The 19,233-nt window shown below is 35.5% G+C and overlaps 1 protein-coding gene and 1 long non-coding RNA gene across 3 annotated transcripts in view; one reads left to right on the top strand and one right to left on the bottom strand.

Moving 5' to 3' along the window:
• The first annotated feature begins 77 nt into the window (after positions 1-77).
• Positions 78-15,355, top strand: LOC135154351 (uncharacterized). Its single transcript, XR_010293774.1, has 4 exons — positions 78-395; positions 6,717-6,778; positions 8,596-8,657; positions 12,886-15,355. It is a non-coding gene; the product is annotated as an uncharacterized LOC135154351 (long non-coding RNA).
• The window catches only part of LOC129265831 (gamma-aminobutyric acid type B receptor subunit 1-like), a 42,896-nt gene continuing 31,819 nt past the window's right edge, over positions 8,157-19,233 (bottom strand). For both annotated transcript variants that reach the window (XM_064100466.1, XM_064100471.1), the window contains 8 exons: positions 18,630-18,780; positions 16,091-16,223; positions 13,277-13,384; positions 12,980-13,099; positions 12,457-12,634; positions 11,880-12,028; positions 11,450-11,602; positions 8,157-10,926 (listed from right to left, as the gene is read on the bottom strand). In XM_064100466.1, the coding sequence (XP_063956536.1) occupies positions 10,789-10,926; positions 11,450-11,602; positions 11,880-12,028; positions 12,457-12,634; positions 12,980-13,099; positions 13,277-13,384; positions 16,091-16,223; positions 18,630-18,780 (1,130 nt within the window). In that variant the 3' untranslated portion in view covers positions 8,157-10,788. The remainder of the gene's footprint in view (positions 10,927-11,449; positions 11,603-11,879; positions 12,029-12,456; positions 12,635-12,979; positions 13,100-13,276; positions 13,385-16,090; positions 16,224-18,629; positions 18,781-19,233) is intronic.

Genomic DNA, 19,233 nt, shown 5'->3' with positions numbered 1-19,233 from the left:
GCTTCGATCGGGAGTGCACTACTATACATGAGCGCGCTAGTATGATCATCGATGCAATGTCATTGAGGTCAAGGGGCGCCACTTCCGTTCTTTCTGGTGAGTTATGACTTTATAATGAAGCTCCGGGATGAAGCTCTCGAAAAATCTCTCTACATCGAGAATACCAAAGGTTTATTTGTAATATAAACTAACTGGAAGAGAATACTATAGATATAGAAAGCAGAAGACCAGTTGTTTGGACAAAACTTTGCTTCCATTCTGTTAAATTTTGGACATAGTTTATGACACGACTCTGCAATTTTGAAAATGGCGGCTTACAACACGGAGGCCAATGAGAGACCATCACACGTACGGAGCGGCAACAATGGTCAAGGAAAGAAAAGACTGCAAGAATGGTAAGCCTCTTTTCTTTAACGTTAAACATCGAAATGTACTCCGTTGTTAAAAGATTTGGAATGTTAAGTGTACGCCATCATGGTCGTTATAGACGAGAGACGAGGGGGGGGGGGACAGGGGACAAACTCACCCCCCCCCCATCTGCGGGTGAAACTGAAAAAAAAATCAATGCAATAGGCCCTGCCTCTCTAAATATTCCGAAGTCTTGTATATTTATTTCGCTTGGTAAATTTTGACAACCTAAATTAGTAGGCCTTTTTCGCTTGACAAACTTATCCGCACAATAGTTTTCCTAAAAATCGTTCCTTTTCAAGTCTGAATTAATGTTAAAGAAACGATTTGCGCTTCTCCCTCGCATTGATTATGCATTCCTAGAAATAGACCATGCCCATGGCTTTGCATGTCACTTCATCATATAGCTCGGGCATAGCGCTCGAAGAATTGATTTCTTGCATTTCAAACTGTTTAAAACGTTCGTTATCTGGTCAATGACAATGGCTAAAAAATAATAATTCTGCTGATTTTTGCGCTTGCATTATTTTAATCCGGGATACAGATAGTCATTAAAATCTTCAGAATTCAGTTCTGAACATCTACAATTTTCAGCTTGTACAATTTGATAAGTGGGTTACAAGAAGTTTTCAGGAATTCCTTCATATAGACTTACCGTATGAACTTAAAATTGTTCCCTTGTTCAGGTCACTCATTCAATGAACAATGTTATTCAGGTCATCTCGCGCTCCGTGCTCGCATCCTTTATTAATGCTAATGAAACTACATTATCTTGTAAAAATTCAAATTACGCTTTTAGAGCTTATAGCTCTTCAAGCAACCTATCGGGGGAAGTCTTTATGAACCAAATGAAATTCCGCCCCCTCAAAGTAAGACAATGCTGGCGCCCCTGTTGAAAAATATCAACAATTTCGCTCTCGATTAGAGAGATATAGGCCTGCATATCTTTTTGAATTCCTACATACAGTTACAGTACTTATAAACTTTTCATTTTTCCTTGATATAAAAACTATCTTGTAAAAATAAAGATGACATGTATTATATCTAAATATCGGCTTTTATAGGTCTTCAAGCAACCCAACGTGTGAATTCTTCATGAACAAAATCTCCCCTCCTCAAAATTATTTGTTGGATTGACCACCGCTGAAAACAATTATTTTTCAGGGCTGAATATCGACATTTTTTGGTCGCGCCTCGCCTTATTTAATAAGTGAATCGCATAGTCCGTTTTATGTGTCAAAATAGCCCCTTTCTTGGGTAAAAAAAATAACAAATCAGCTCGCGCTTCGCACTTGCTTTAGGCCTATTTCTTTAGGGCGACACGCTTCCTGTTAAAGGATTACAAAAAAAAGTACGATAATCTCATTACGTCTATAGAACTCCCATAGCTAGAGCATCGCAATCGTTCATGAGATGCGTATTCATCAACCAGTACTTTTAAAAATAAGTACATTCAGCTCGCACTTCGCGCTCGAATTATTTGTTTAGTGAGAAAATTAATCTAGTGTTTTAAATGTCCTGTTTTAAAGTCTGAATATCCACAATAAAAAAAAGCCATGAATATGCCAATACCACTTGTTTGAAAATAATAAAATGCGACCAGAAAAGCATAACATTTTAAGCACTTTTGCTAATAAGGGGGGGGGGGATATTTTCATCTGTTTCCCGTTCGGACATAGTCTGCAGGCACAGACCCTGATTGGAACTTTGATCAATAAGTATGCCTCCACGCAAAGACTAGCACATACAAAACTTGATGTTCCAATTCAGTACACAAGGCATGAGTAGGCTGCACATTCAGACCCTTAACTCGAGTGAAGGGTTTGCCCAGCAGACTAGTTCGGACATTCCAAGTACCATTTGCAACCATGGACATGATAACAATTGATGCGACCGCAAAACACGAGCTGAAGAATTTAGATATTCTGACCTCGAATTTGGAAAATTCATGAATGTTGTAAAACCACTTTTTGAAAAGAATAAATGCGACCAGAACTAAAAAGCATAGAATTTTAAGCACTTTGGGGTTTCAATTTAGGTTAACTTTTCATCAGAGTGGTAGGCCCTACTGAAATTATGTGTGCGGGAGCTGTAATATCTTTACCAGGGGTGGATTTTGATATTCTAACCTACAAAATGTTGAAATTCTAAGCACTTTTGGTAATCATGAACAGGATGGGTATCAAACTAAGCAATTTATACGAGCGCGAAGCGAGCTGAATTTTTGTTGATATCCCGACCGAAAATTTGTCATTCTAAGCACATTTTGTGACTATGAACAGGGTGAGTACCAATTTAAACGATTGATGCGATCGCGAAGCGCTAGCTGATTTTTTTTTTATATTATGATTTTCTGAATTTGGACATTCGAGTAAGCATTTTTGGTAATCATGAACAGGATGAGTATCTAACAAAATATTTTATGCGAGCGCAAAGCGCGGGCTGAAAATTTATGCTCTTCCGAGCCAAAGTTGGACATCTTAAGCACTTTATCCAACCATGAACTGGATCGTCACCTTAAACAATTGATGCGAGCGCGAAAAGCGAGATGAAAATTTTGATATTCTGACCTAAAATTAGGACTTTCTAAGCACTTTAGGTAATCACTTTTTGTAACTTAAACAGATCAATAGGTATATAAATAAACAATTGATGCGAGCGCGAGCGGAAAATTTCGAGATTTAGTCTTATTGAACGAGACACTCTATTCGTGTTTTGTAAATCATGAAAAGGATGAGTTATTGGGGATCTTCCTTACATTAATGTTACATGAATATTAAAGAGCTAGATGAAAATTTTGATATTCTGACCTAAAATTTTGACTTTCTAGGCACTTTTGGTAATCATGAATAGGATGGGCATCTACACGTAACTAAGCATGAAGATGCGAGAATCAATTCGGTACCCCCCCCTCTTTTTTTTCCTTCTATCTTTCTTTCCCCCTTTTCTTCTCCTACCCAGGGGGCCCTGGCCCCAAAAGCCCCCCCCCCCCCAGAATACGCGCACGCATATGATAAATAATTCAGAAGATTTAATGAAAGCCAGGTTATGAGCTTTTTACTTCCAGCATAGTTCATCCACTTGTTTTATAGTGTTTTAATGAAGTGTAAAAATAATTCCTGTATAAACTTTATATAATCAACCAGAAAACGGGACATTTTAAACACTTTAAAAATAAAATGTATGCGAGTGCACAGCGGTAGTTGAAAATTTTGATAATAGATATAGGGCGCTTCCATACGTGTCGTACGGTACATTTCGACAACAATTTCCAGTCTCTTAGCTGATAAAAGTTTTCTTATTTGTCAGTGTAAAGTTATAGGGGGTAGTCATGTGAAAAAATGATAACCAACAAAAAATGTTTGATTATGGGTGAATTAAAGGTAAAAATGTTGTGTGTCGTACGACATCCACGCAACATTTTCATCTCTAATTCACCCATGGACAACATATATTTGTTGGTTGTCATATTTTTACATGACTACCCCATAGACCTTTATTATTACCATAAAACAAATTGAAGTTTCTCATTTGTTCAGACAGCAGGATGAAAAATGTTGTGAAAATGGCTGATTTTTCTAAGCATGGAATCGCCCTAAATATTTTTTTGTCGAAACTTACCTCACATTAAATCATGTGAGGCTTTTTGGGCTATATTTAGACTTGACCGAGGGAATATATGTTTTGTATATCGAATTCATAAGGCAATATTTTAATAGCAGAGGTGCCGTGGATCGATCCCTGGCTGCACAGGGGCGGTTTGTTTCAGCCATATTTTCCCAGATCGGCCGATCGAAGATGATTTTTGTTTGTTCTTTGAAGGGGTAGTCCTAATAGTTACTGTTTAGCTTTATTCTTATAAATCGACATAAATATATATAATATCATAATCCTTATCTATATGATGCGAGCGAGTAGCGCGAGCCAATTTTTTGGGGGAAATTTATATATTTTTTCCTAAAATTTGAACATTCTGGGCAATGTTTGTAAAAAAAAATCCTGAAAAAGATGTGTATCCAACCAAATAATTACTACAAACGCGAAGCGCGAGCAGAAATGAACTGATGGAAAAGGTACCTGTTAAAGACTGCTTTCAGTTAGCCATGAAGACGTTACATATTTGAACAATCAAATAATTTTTTTGACATTTTCACCTAAAGAATGGAAATTCTACGCACTTTTTGTAACTTAAACAGAATAGTTATATAACTAGACAATTGATGCGAGCGCGAGCGGAAAATTTCGAGATTTAGTTGGGCCACTCTCTTCATGTTTAGTAAATAATGAAAAGGAGTAATAGGGGATCTTCCTACAAAGCGCGAGCAGAAAAAAATTGATATTGTGATCTGAAACTGGATAATGATTTAAATAGAGAACAATTTGAGTATCTGAATAAACATGCGCGCGCGTGTTTCATATTTAGACCTAGAATCTAGGCATTCTGAATACATCTTTTATTATGAAAATCAAAGTGAGTGCGAGTTTAAACTATTTGATATTCCGATCTGAAAAAGAGTCAATTATGTCAAGCACTTTGTAGGAAAATTGTGAGGTGGATCGCGCTTATAAAGAGTTGATATTTTTCATTATTACTTTAAGTTCTGACATAGGACCGGGACATTCTCAGAACATGTCATCATATAAAAACGATGACTATCTTCCTTTTTATCTCGCTAAGCGCGAGATGAAATAAAAGGGACAATTTAATTATTAAAATTTTATTAATACCAAATGAGGGCGCGAAATCTGTTATGGCCTGAAAACTGGACATTTCAAGCACTTTTGTAATTATGAATAGGATGCATCAGTTAATATATTTTTAACCATTAATGCGAGCGTAAAACGCGAGCTGAAATTTTTGATAAACTGTCATGAAAGGGGGATTTTAAGTAGTTTGATGTATAATCAATATTGGGACATACATAACTCGCCAATTAGAAAAAATGCGAGCGTTCAGAGCTAGGTGATACGTTTTGACAATCAGACCTGAAAAGGGAGATTTTGAAAACTTTATGGAATAAACAAAATTAATAGGTACCTGATAAATCAAAATTTGCGAGCGCGCAATGTTAATATTCAGACCATAAAACTGACATTTTTACAGAGTACTTTTTAAAAATCAATTTGTAAATCACACAAAATAATGAAAGTTTGATTTTCGAGGTGAAATATGTTTTGTAAATTGACTTCCAAACTTGATATTCAAGCTCCATATTGAACAAGATATGTATTCTAAATCTCCTAACAGGTGAATGTAAATCAGTAATGCAAATCATTAATGGTTTATTTCTGCCATTTGTCCCTTTCAATTGGTGTCTGACCAGTATTCATAATTGCTGCTTATCTTTTTTTTTCTATGTAATGTCTTGTGTACTTACCATGATGGTACTTACGTAACCTATATGATTAGATATGATGTCCTCTTTTCAGATTCTGTCTGACCTTTTTATTTCTCTCTTTCTGTCTCCCTCCCTCTCTCTCCTATTATGATTGCCATCATGTCACTTTCTTTTCTGTTTTTTCTATGTCACCTGCTTGCCTTTTTTTATATATATATATAAATAAAATATGTCTTATTACATGCATCTGCTCATTCAATTTCTTGTTATACTGTTATTGCATTTTTAAACATATAATTTTTTTTTCTTTAATGGTCACTGGTATGTGTTTTTTTATTGTAAATATTTTATTTTAATATCGTGGCATGAAAGATTTGTTTTATTTTCCAAATCTTCCCCTCATCTTACTCGTTTCCTTTTGCTCCGCCAATAGGGGGGATAGGCCCCTGGATCCGCCGATGCTGCGGCACCTATGAGCAAGGCATTTAATTAGCAGTGCTTTTTTTAATCCTGCATTCAAAAAAATTGAAATGCTATATGCATGATATTAATAGACATAATTCTTTTGAAAAATACACATATTTCGTTCACTTTTCTTCCCGACATGTAACCCTTTGTTCTAACCATTTTTTGTCATACACGCACACTCACTCCATTTTGGTGGCAGATGGTAAAGGCCCGCCTGGTATAACGCGTCAAGTATATCCACAGGTGCGGATCTAGCCAAAAAGAGTGGTGGAAAAAATCATTTATTACCTGGTTTCTACTCAAGGGACCAGATCTTCATATTATAATGTTTTTAAAGCAAGATATTCCATGAGGTCTGTAATGTCATCATAAAACACTAAAACTTTATAAACGCAAACGGGAAGCGTGAATAGACCATTTTTAATATTCAGACCTGAAAACTGGACATTCTAACCATTATATTGATGTTTTCCTGCCTTCATCTGTTCTTTCTCTCTCCAGGATCACCCATAAAACCATAACCACTATCTTCAGCAGCACCACAAAACACAGGGATTCAAGGGGTAAGTGGAAATAAAAGGTCATTGCCTACCGAGTGAGATAATAGAGTAAATAAGGCCAACTATTTAACAATTCCATATTCATTAGAAATGTGAGAATATATCAGCCTTACTTGCCCATCAAAATGGGGCAAATCAAATTGGGGCAAATGAGGCTGCCTATCCTATCCAATATTATGGTAATAAAGATTCTCTTTTCTACCGTCACATTATTGTGTATAAAAACAGAGGACATATACATTATATAAAGTGTGGTGATGTCAACTTTGCATTTTACAGAGTTTTAATTATGTTTTAATCTAGGTGGCTTCTCCATCAGAAAAATAAGGGGGGGGGGGGGAAAGAAGTGAAATTTTCTATAGTTTTGGCATTCACAAGTAAATTATGATAAAAGTTAATACACATTACAGTACTCGTCCTGGGCTGTAAGATGTTCAAAATCTGTGCTAAGGATTTGTTCATTTGAAACTTCCTTTATCATGATTTACAAAGCATGAATAGAGTGTCCCATTATTAGGTCAGAAATGTCATTTTTTTCCCCGCTCGCATCAATTGTTCAGTTTTATACCTATACCGTTTATTTCAAAAAATGCTTAGAATGTCAATTTTTTAGCTCGCGCTTTATCTAAAAGTTGAAATATGTATCGTCTTAATGGCAAATCATCCTTAACAGGTCCCTTTTCGATCAAGCCAGAACCCATATTAAAAATTTCTGCTCGCTTCGCACTATTCAAATAGGGCTTATGAGATTATTACATTTTTATGTTGTTTTATAAGAATAAAGGAAAGGGATAAGTGTGGAATATAGGCCTATAATTTTCAAAAGTTATGTCAAAATCTATCACAAACTTTGATTTTTGTAATCAACATGTCAAAAATTGCTTTTTGGCTCATTGTGCCACTGAGACAACCCCTTTGAAGAAACAAACAAAAATCAACTTTGAGCGGCCGATCGGGGAAAATATGGGTAAAAAAATTTCGGGCCTCCCCCCTCTATTGGCGGGAGCTGCATCCGATCCGCCCCTGAGAATGTAACTAAATAAGCATTAAGATGCGAGAAAACTTTCCCCCTTTTCTTCTCCTACCAGCCCCCCCTCCCGAATACGTGCATGCATATATATAAGATTTTATGAAAGCCAGGTTACGAGTTTTTTATTTCCAGCATAGTTCATCTGCTTGTTTATTAGTGTTTAAATGAAGTGTATAAATAATTCCTGTATATTTAACCAGAAAACAGGACATGTATTCGAGGGCACAGCGGTAGTTGAACATTTTGGATGTAGATATCTCAAAGTGTATTAAATCATGTGAGCTATATTCAGACCTGACTGAGTAAATATTTTTTGTAAAAAAAAAAGAAAAACAGACATCTAATCATTTTGAAAAATATCTTTATTTTGTTCACTTTTCTGTCATACATGCACATCCTCTACCCCACACACAATCTTAATTGATTTACAGGGGTCATATTTGGAAATGATATAGGCCTGCCTGTTGTTACACGTCAAGTATACCCACAGGTGCAGATCTAGCTAAAAAGGGGGTGGAAAAAATTTATTCATTACCGGGTTTCCAATCAAGGGATTAGATTCACATTTTCATGTTTTTAAAGCAAGATATTCCATGAGGTCTCTAATGTCAACACAAAATGGGAGAAGACTCTTTGGATATTACATGTTATCATAAAACACTAATACCTTATTAACGCACACGGGAAGCGTGAATAGACAATTTTTAATATTCAGACCTGAAAACTGGACATTCTAACCATTATATTGATCAATGTTTTTCCTGTCTTCATCTGTTCTTTCTTTCTCCAGGGTCACCCATAAAACCATAACCACTATCTTCAGCAGCACCACAAACCACAGGGATTCAAGGGGTAAGTGGAAATGTGAGAATATATCCGCCTTATTTGCCCATCAAAATGGGGCTGCCTGATTGAAACTAGATAGTTCAGTTCGTTTGATACAATCAATCTTATGGGAATAAAAATTCTACCGTCACATTATAGTGTATAACAAGTGGAATGCCTCTGGCCGTCTCACCTGCATCACGCGATTCAATATAGCAGCAGTGCTGATTTTGAAAACTACTATAACTCGCACAAGATGTTCAGTGATACTTGGTTACTCTTATTTCCACGTTTTATGAACTAGACCAATACACTTATAGAGATATGATGGCAATTCAACAAATACCCCCAACGTGGCCAAAGTTCTTTGACCTTACATGACCTTTGACCTTGATCATGTGACCTGAAACTCGCACAGGATGTTCAGTGATACTTGATTACTATTATGTCCAAGTTTTATGAACTAGACCAACACACTTTCAAATTTATGGCTGTAATTCAACAAATACCCCAATTTGGCCAAAGTTCATTGACCCTAAATGACCTTTGACCTTGATCATGTGACCTGAAACTTGCACAGGATGTTCAGTAATACTTGATTACTATTATGTCCAAGTTTCATGAATCAGATCCATAAACTTTCAAAGTTATGATGGTAATTCAACAGATACCCCCAATTCGGCCAAAGTTCATTGACCCTAAATGACCTTTGACCTTGGTCATGTGACGTGAAACTCATGCAGGATGTTCAGTGATACTTGATTAACCTTATGTATAAGTTTCATGAACTAGGTCCATATATTTTCTAAGTTATGATGACATTTCAAAAACTTAACCTTAGGTTAAGATTTTGATGTTGATTCCCCCAACATGGTCTAAGTTCATTGACCCTAAATGACCTTTGACCTTGGTCATGTGACATGAAACTCAGGCAGGATGTTCAGTAATACTTGATTAACCTTATGGCCAAGTTTCATGAACTAGGTCCATATACTTTCTAAGTTATGCTGTCATTTCAAAAACTTAACCTCAGGTTAAGATTTGGTGTTGACGCCGCCGCCGCCGCCGCCGCCGCCGTCGCCGTCGGAAAAGCGGCGCCTATAGTCTCACTCTGCTATGCAGGTGAGACAAAAACAGAGGACATATACATTATATAAAGTGTGGTGATGTCAACATTGCATTTTACAGTTTTAATCTAGGTGGCCTCTCCATCAGAAAAAAAGGGGGAAAGAAGTGAAATTTTCTATAGTTTTGGCATTCACAAGTAAATACACAAGGATTTGTCTCAATTACTACACACACAGTAGAAAAAAGAGTGTAAATAAGTTTTTGAGTGTGCTCGCTTAACCATGAAAGTGTAAAAAGTACAACCAAATTTGCCCCCATTATTTAATTTATAACCCTTTCCCCACTTCGATGCGTGCTCACCTGTCCATAAATTTCTGCCCACAAGTTGATAAACATTTCTACCAAAGATAGATTTGAAAAAAAAAAGTTCCACAATATTAAATACGGGGTTACTTATTCCTAAATATATACACCCTTAGTGTACACAATGTCTATGAGGGAGGAAATTTCAACAAAAGTGAAACAAGGGTGGTTTTTGTTAATTCTGATATGGAACCTTTTATAAGCTTTCTGACGAGAATGAAATTATGGATGTTTGTAAGAAAGCTTACAGAAGTGTGGTTTAATTAAATATTTATGAGACCAAATAAAGTCCTGACATTATTTAGACTCACATATAATCAGTTAAATCCTTAATTAAAGAAGATAACATGAAATTCTACAAAATTTATTCAGCATTCAAAGTGGAAAGTACGGTAGTATAGTTTTTATGTCTGAAGTAGTCAGATTATATCAAGTAATTTGTGCTCATACAATATTTAGAAACATTTATTCCTTTTCAACCAAATATATAAATTATGAAAACAATTGTTTACTTTGATCTGCATTGTCTATCACAAATTTTCCAATGATTAAAAGCATATGTACAAAAAAAAGAAAATCCTTCGCGTCTTGAAATTTGTCAGGATAAGTAGAGGTAATTTTTAGTGGGCTTATATGACATCTACATCCAAAAGTCCCCATGAAAACAGCTGATAATGTTCCTTTAATTTGTTGGTATAATGGTGAAAACGTGTGAGGGCAGCAACTCTCATCTGTGTCCAGATGGACCTGGTTGTTCTAGTGCTTCTTCCCCCCTATCAGTGCTGAGTTCACTGCTGCATTCTCCTTTGGTTCCATCAGAGGAAGGGATAACACAACTCTCTAGTTCCTTTATTCGATGGTTTTTCTGCAATGATGAAAAAAAAGGGCAAGATTCTTGTGAAGGATAAGTTTAATTCCCACAATATAAATAACAAGATTATGTAGACATAAAAGCCCACCCCCATGTTGGTATTATATGTTTAAAGGTCCAGTTTGCTGTATGTTTTTTTTTAATTTGCCTGTCTTTCTTGAGTTTAGGTATTAAATCTTCCCATCATGCTTTTCTCTGGGTCTCTCTCACATGATACATGATTACTTTACAGTTAAAATTGTTGTGTGAAGAACCTTGACTACCGATAATGATTTTGATTTTCTTATTTCACAAATTTGATCCACAAACTTAGAAGTTTGGGGGTTCACTCAAGAATGAGACAACCCCCCTGTGCAATCTCGATAAAATTTCCAAGTAGTATGCAAATACTTGTCATTTTGACAGCATGAAGAAGAATTATGGCACTACCTTCTGAAATAAAGTAATTTTTATCATAGAAGACGGAAATAACAATTTACATAGAACAATCCCTGGCGACTTATTTTTTTAAACCTACCTTATCCAGGCGATCCTGTAAGTTTTCAATCCTGTCACTCAGCATCCTTATCTTCTTATTTGATTCAGGTTCGGTAATGCTATGATGATTATGACTGTTACCCATCGTCGAAAACATAGTTCCTTTAGGTTCTACTTCATTGCGAACCCGAAGCTAAGAAAGGGATAGCATAAGAAGATATATTAACAAACTTTTACAAAAAGTACAGAGTGTGATGATTTCCCATCTCCCTCTCATATTTATAAATAAAGCATTATAAAATCAACCTTTTTAAGGTGTTGGATAACTAAATATAGGAGGGGGAGGATACTTGCACACATTGTATTTGGTCGAGCACGAAGCAAGCAAAATCACTTTTATTAGGTACAGAGGGATATTTTAGAAATTAAATGAATACTAATTTATTAATTTTGAGAAAATGGAAACTCACTTTAGGCACGAAGACCATGCACAGTGTAAGTGTGGTGGCGAAGAAGACAAAGTTTGCAATGATTGCGTAGTGAGCGTTGACATCATCCAATACAAGAGATACAGGTACTCCAACAAAGGATAGAACCACTACATTATATACACTCATTCCTGAAAAAAAAGATATTCAAATTCTGAATATTTAGAACAGGTCTTTCATGTCTGAAAAATTCATGTGCATTATTTGTTGGATTTATCTCACTTAATTTATATATAGTCTGATAGGAAATGTTATTTATATATAGTCTGATAGGAAATGTTAACAGAAACTGGTTGTAAAAAAATTCTTGAAATTTTCATACCAATTATGGACAATCTCATTGTGATTTTAATAATCTATGATTTTCTCAGGACCAACTTTGATTAGCATATTGTCATTTTGTTGGCACTGATAAATTTACAAATGAGTGTCAAATGAGTTAATAAATTGGATATGTACTGCTCCACTTGGCTCTCCATGGTTAAAACAACTATAGACCTATATATATATAGTCTGATAATAATTTCAAATTTAAATGTGTAAATTAATCAATACATACCAATGTACTTGGAATCGTTTAAAGCGGGTACGGTGACTTTCCTAGTTTCCCAGGCTAAGAAAGCCCCAAAGATGAGTAGAAGACCATTAAGAACAAATAGACTACCATTCCAATATACTACAAAGTGTGATGTGCACGTCCGTCGAAGCAGTACTAATACAACATCCTCATCTTGATTCTACAATAAATGCAAAGGATTAGAATTCATACAAAGCAAAAATTAGGGTGCAATTTTAAATAGTATTTATCAACACTTATCAGACATGCATTTCCGGTGCCCTTTTTGTCTCAGCTTTAATATAAATACTCCAAAGATGCAAGTCATGAACATTTCTCTTTAGACGAGGTAGTCCTAGCTAAACAATGAGATGAAAGTCTCATCCCCTGGATCGACATCAATTTTTAATCAAAGTTTTTTTCATTTTCCAGGTCGAGGAGTTCATGAAGAGGGAGCAACAATAAATTAAATCCTTGAATAGCAGCAGAAGGAAATGAGATCAATGAAGAGACGGCAAGGGCTTACCTGTCTACTCGTCTGAACGTTTAAGAAAATCGGATCAAAGATCTCTCGCAAACTGAAGACTATGATATCGAGTATGATGAGGACCATGACCACGCCGTATAACTGGTAATCTTTGATCATCTTAAAAATAAATAGAAAATTATCATTCATAAAGTATTTCTGAAACAAATGCGTTTAATTTATTTTGGGGTTGGTTGATTTGACTATTGTTAATTAATGACCAATTAACATTTAAGTAATAATGTGTGTTTTTAATATCAGTTATTTTTCATGAATACATATAAAGTTTCTACTCACAGTTCTCATTGCAGTTTTGGTTGTGAAGATGCGATGAACCCGCCACGTTTTTGTGAACATTGCTCCAAAAGCCATCGAGAACCCAATAGCTAAAGTCCATGTATTAGACTGTTGAAGATAAATTTAATGAAATATAATATTATTCTGGCTTCATGCAAAATTTCTCAGGTCAAAAATTGTAAACAAGTACTAGTAGGAGTCGGCTATAAATGGGTGATTTTTGGTTTTACTGTCGCAACAGTTTTTTTTTTTGTCTCATCATGAAATGACATTATATTTCGTTTCAACTACAAGAAAAAAAGTGTGCTGGGCGAAAATCCAAAATGGCCATAATTTCTTTATTTGGTGATCTATTCATACGTTTATGGGGTAGGCAATTTGTTTTTACTACTATTAGTACTTGGGCTACATATATAAATCACAGCGTTAAAGAAATAGTTCAGTCGGAAATGGGGGTTTCCGTGCTCAATCATAATATATTTTAATCCAACTATTTTGTATTGCCTGAAGTGTCTAGTTTCTGGATCTTGATGTTTATTTTGCCAAATTATTTCTCATGGGGTTGAAAATTGCTAATTTCTGTGGTCTTTGTTGTGTGAATAACACGCAGAAAAGACATATGAGTATGAGGGCAAAAGTCCACCCCCCAAAAAAATTGATTTGAATGAAAAGAGAAAAATTTCATCAAAATCGGATGTAAAATGAAGTTATGACACCACCCACTCACTATTTCTTTTGTATTTTATTATATGAAATATCTCAATTTTCTCTTTATTTTAATGAGAAACTAACATTTTGTAGTATAACCAAGGGGGGCCTTTTTGTCAAAATTGAAATATTGTATAATTCAAACAATAGAAATTTGCATATCAGTAGGAGTGGGATATACATGGGTCAAAAATATGTAGAGTTAAAAGGTAATTCTACCTAAATTTTCCAATTTTTTTCAGCCAAAATTAGATGGTACGAGGTCAACAATAGCAAGCAGCTTCATATAGCTATGTTGCTTTTATTCCTCTACTTTGGGACATATATCTTATTAAATAAAAAATGTCAATTATCCATTGGGGCTATACAATGTACATACTGCACAAATTTGGCCACCATGACAGATGAGCACTCAGGTTTAGAGTTAGATGCCTCAGAAATTGGTTTTGTCAAATATGTTAATTCAGGGTGCGGAGAGAGGTACCTGTAATTAACCCCATATCATGGCATTTACACTGTAGCTAATCAAATTCTAAACCTTAGGTCTTGTCATGGTGGTCAATGCATGGATATATTATATTTTCTTTGACAAGAATCTCTAAACCCCATTATCTAAGACCATATAAAAATATTGTCATTTCATGTTGAGATAAGGTCATAAAGAACATATATATTATTATTACATTTGTCAAGTGTGACATAAATTTTTTATATTATATAGTCTAGGATGAAAGTTAATCCCTTATTTTTACAACAAAGTACACAGTCTGAATATTTTCTGTATAAAAACAAAATTTTATTAAGTTTTTGCATTTGGATATACACCAGTTTATTTTACACTTTGAATAAGTTTCCTGCTCAAAGGTATTCAATTATTAGAGAGAGAAAAAAAAAAATATATATTTAGTGACTATAAGTGGATAGCAAGCTTGATTTACATTTTGCTAGGTAATATTGTTTTTTTTTAGTTTGAACAGTATGAATATTTTTAAGTACAAAATCGTAAAGCCTTTTTCTGAAGTTTGTGCAAGGGTTCAAGTTGAAATATTGTAGTTTAAATAAAATGCTTATACTTTCTATGATCACTGAAATTAATCTTATTATCAAGGGTGACTCCAAGAAATTTAACATTTCTGGTCATTGAAATATTCAATTGATTATGAACAGTATAAAAAGATTATGATCTGATGCAAAAAGTAATATTTGTAAAATTTCCATTGTAATGGAATACCTCGGATGTCACTAGTTGATCCTGTAAGCCATATTGACAATTACTAAAGGAATTATCTTACTATTCTCCGGAACATCGCCTGAACAGAGTGACAAAGGCATTGCAATAAAATGAATAATCAATACCAGATGAAAATTCTTCTGCAATATATTCATTATTGTTTTTATTTATGTAGTAGGTCATTTATTATTTGCCATACCCTTGTCATACTTTTCCTTGCAGTTAAACAATGTATTATGAAATAAGGAAAGAATAATCAGTCGTTCCCCTCTTGGATGTTCAGGCCATGAGGTTGGGTGGTGCGAAGATTAGTACTCTTGTACAAAGCATGACGTCACTTCCATTGACGAGTGGATACCATTGAGCCCCCACACCTCGCGCAAATAATAAATAGTGCTGACTGTTGGGGCTACATCTTTTTGTCTATTTGACCCTTAACACGTTTTTTTGGTCGCGCATGGTATACAAATAGCGAATAGGCATGAGTGCGATGGTGCGAGATTTCGCATGAGGTTTCTTTCTTTCACCAAATGCGAAATTTCGCACCATTGCATGAATAAGAATGTGTTGTACAACGCCTCGGAATTTAGCGAAAATATGAAAAGGGAGCAGAAAGCAAAATCCCACAAGCGCGCATTTAGCCAGCTGGCTCATACGCGTATTGTTCATTTTTATTGAGCGCAATGAATTAAATCGTATTGTGACGTCACCTCCTAAAGCCGTGCAACGGTACGTCTTTTATGCATTCAGCCTCCCATTTGCTCGCGTACAACAAGCTAAGTAGGCGTTGTACAATATCCACTTGTCAATGTAAGTAGTCCCCCCCCCCCCTCCGGGGGGGTTTTAACACATGAGTTCAGGATAAAAGGACTTACCCTACACATCCAAAGGAATGTGACATCATCAATATCGATCGAGTCGACTCCAGGGAAAATTATGGAGAGGTAGGCAAGTATCCCTCCGCCAAGAATTAGATTATTCATCTTAGGACTCGACATCTTGATGTACCTTATTTGATAGAAATGAATTGAGATCATTTTAATACGTGTAGAGGATAATGAGAGGCCGAAAAAGACCCTAGTAACTGAAAGCATAGCGATTAATCATGCAATCTTACCCGACTGTGGTTGACATTATATTTTTAGGGGATCATAACAATGTGAGAAGAAATGTCACTTAATACCCCCTCTCAATATATGATGGGACTCGGGTAGAGTTGCAAATGATATCAGAAATCATATTACACAGTCTATACGTTATACATTTGCCAATTTCAAAGGGCTACTGAAGACTAATAAATTGCGTAAAAGTGGTCATTTTTTTTGTAGAAGAAGGGATAATATATGAAGTATATAACCCAATTTGATATGGTGGCCAATTTTAATGCAACTTTGGAAGCCTTTTTCAAACAAACCATTGGAAAGACACAGTAGTTAAATATAAATTGGTTGCAAAGTGCAGGATATATACTAAGAACAGAAATCATAGCCAACATAGCATTTTCATCTTATTGAGAAAAAAAAGGAAGAAATCCACTCCAAAGCTTCGCATATTTTTCGTTGCATTGGTCCGCCACAATGAGCTGAAAAGCGGCAGCAGAGAGTGCTGTCCGACCATCACCTCTTTGCGAGTGCCGCTGGGCTAGCTGCATTCCATTTCATCGGGATGCACACGCAGGTGACCCGTTCCAAGGACCCCAGTTTTCACAAACATTTGTATTTCCGAGGACCCTCCTTTTTGCAATAAGTCCGCTCCAAGGCCCCCAGTTTTTGTCTCCCCCGCGGCACATACCTCCCCCCCCCCCCGGGGGCATTTGTGACAAACTGGAAACTTGTCCCAATTATTTTGCAATGTTGGATTTTTTTAAATATTGCCTACTCACAAAATGTATCATTTTACTGGACACTGAATATCCTTTAGACTAGTCCTGATGTATCTGCATTGGAATTGCATAACATTGGAAAAAGTTGGGTGGGTCCAAAAATCCATTCTGAAATGGCTGCTAATACTTCAAATCGGCCAAGGAAATGTGATTTTGATGTTTAAACCACTGGTTTCATGGGTCAAGTAATATATTAGGATACCTCTACAATTTCAAAATACTTTGCTCTGCTGCAAAAGTAGGATAAATATGACCCCAAATTTGGATGATGTGTTGTTGATAAAAGTGCTGATAATTTGAAAGCAATTTAGATTGGGTTTTTGTTATTTTCATAAATTTTTTAAGAATTAACAGTGCTGTTAGACTTAAAGAGCAAACAATGTAGAATCCGAAATTTGATGAAATTTTCATGGATTTAGACTGTAATAGAGGTTTAAACTCATTGTAGTGATCTAAAACTGCAAAATTGTTTTGAATGAGCTATTCTTAATAACCTCGATTTGGGTAAACTTTGAAGCTCTATAGCAAAAAATCAAGCACAGGCACCCATGTTAATTTTTGCATATTTAGAATATTCAGCTTAAGTATCTATGAGCAAAGTATGATGAAAATGACAAGGATATCACTTTAAATGTGGAACATCCTACTTATATTAAGAGGATCGTCATTTGTTTAACAGACCCATTATAAAGTAAAAAGCTCTAAATTTTTTTTATACACATTGTATATCACCCTTTGATTTTCTTCTCTTATGCAATCGGATCTCAGCACACACACTATGCCATGTGATTACACTAAAATCCAATTACAACAAAATCGCAGACATTTGACACATCAAGTCTTCCTGCCATATTTTTGCGATAATTGGTGATGGTTCGATCTAAATTTCATTTGACATGAAGTGTAAACATCTGAAATGAGGATGTTGTATCCCCAATTTCTGGGACAAAATTGCAACATGACGGCAAAAAAAAAAAAATGCATCAAATTGGCCCTGTATCAGTGCATGGAGGAGGCACCATGGAGATGCAACGCATTGAAGGCCTGTTGCAACATGTGTGCTGACCTGGAATGTGATCCAATATGCTCTTAGTGCAATCGATCGCGTCGCATAGTGTGTGCTGGGCTAAACATACACCATTTTATGACCCTAACAAAAAGTTTATTGCAAAAGTAGAAACATTTGTGAAGGTTTGAGGTAAATATTTAAGAAGTATCAGAATTTTAATTTTTTGTGACATCATATGCAAAAAAAATCAATGAAATGTAATTTTCTTAGAAAATTGAAACTTCAATACAATAGACAAATCATTTCATACCTGAAAGAAATAAATTCGTCATCACGAACCATTAAAAATTTGGGCATTACCAAAGAGGCAGCTGCTCGTATATGATGTCACAAATAATTTTAAAAACTTTGAATTCTAATAACTTTCTTAATCCTTGATGGATCTTTACCAATATATTTTATGTTGTTTGCAACGGTCAGGGCAAACATTAACACCAAGAGTTCTACAGAAAAAAAAACTCACCTCTTGGCCCTGTACTTGATATTGAAGGCAAGGAAAGCGACTGCCATAACGATACCCGACACGGCTAAGGCCGTCATCACAATGAAGATCGCTACAGATATATTCACGCGGGTTTCTCTCTCGATGATCGAATCCAGCGGTGGTCGTCCACCTGTTCGTAGAGCAAAAAATAGAGGGAATTAAACACATATAACCGAGGTAGGTAATGAACAATTTGGATATGTCTATCAGGTAGTCTCGAACCTTGGTTTATGTTCTTTATGTTGATAGCACTACATTGACCCTAAAAGAAACTCGATCACGTCAGCACTACATTGACCCTAAAAGAAACTCGATCACGTCAAATATACTTTTATACCTCAGTCGGGCAATTCCATGCTAGAAAAAATAGCCATTTTCACAAAATTTTTCAACCTGCTGTCCAAACGAACAAAGAACTTCAATTTGCTTTGTGGTAGACAACCAACAAAAATATGTTGTCCATAGGTGAATTAGAGCTTAAAATGTTGCGTGTCGTACGGGACATGCATTTCTGCGTCCCGTACGACACACAACATTTTCACCTATAATTTACCCATAATCAATTTTTTGTGTTGGTTATTAG

Source organism: Lytechinus pictus, chromosome 1 (assembly GCF_037042905.1).
Source record: "Lytechinus pictus isolate F3 Inbred chromosome 1, Lp3.0, whole genome shotgun sequence".
NCBI classification, from domain to species: Eukaryota; Metazoa; Echinodermata; class Echinoidea; order Temnopleuroida; family Toxopneustidae; genus Lytechinus; species Lytechinus pictus.
Note: the sequence above shows the minus strand (reverse complement) of the source record. Positions and strands in the feature narration are given on the sequence as shown.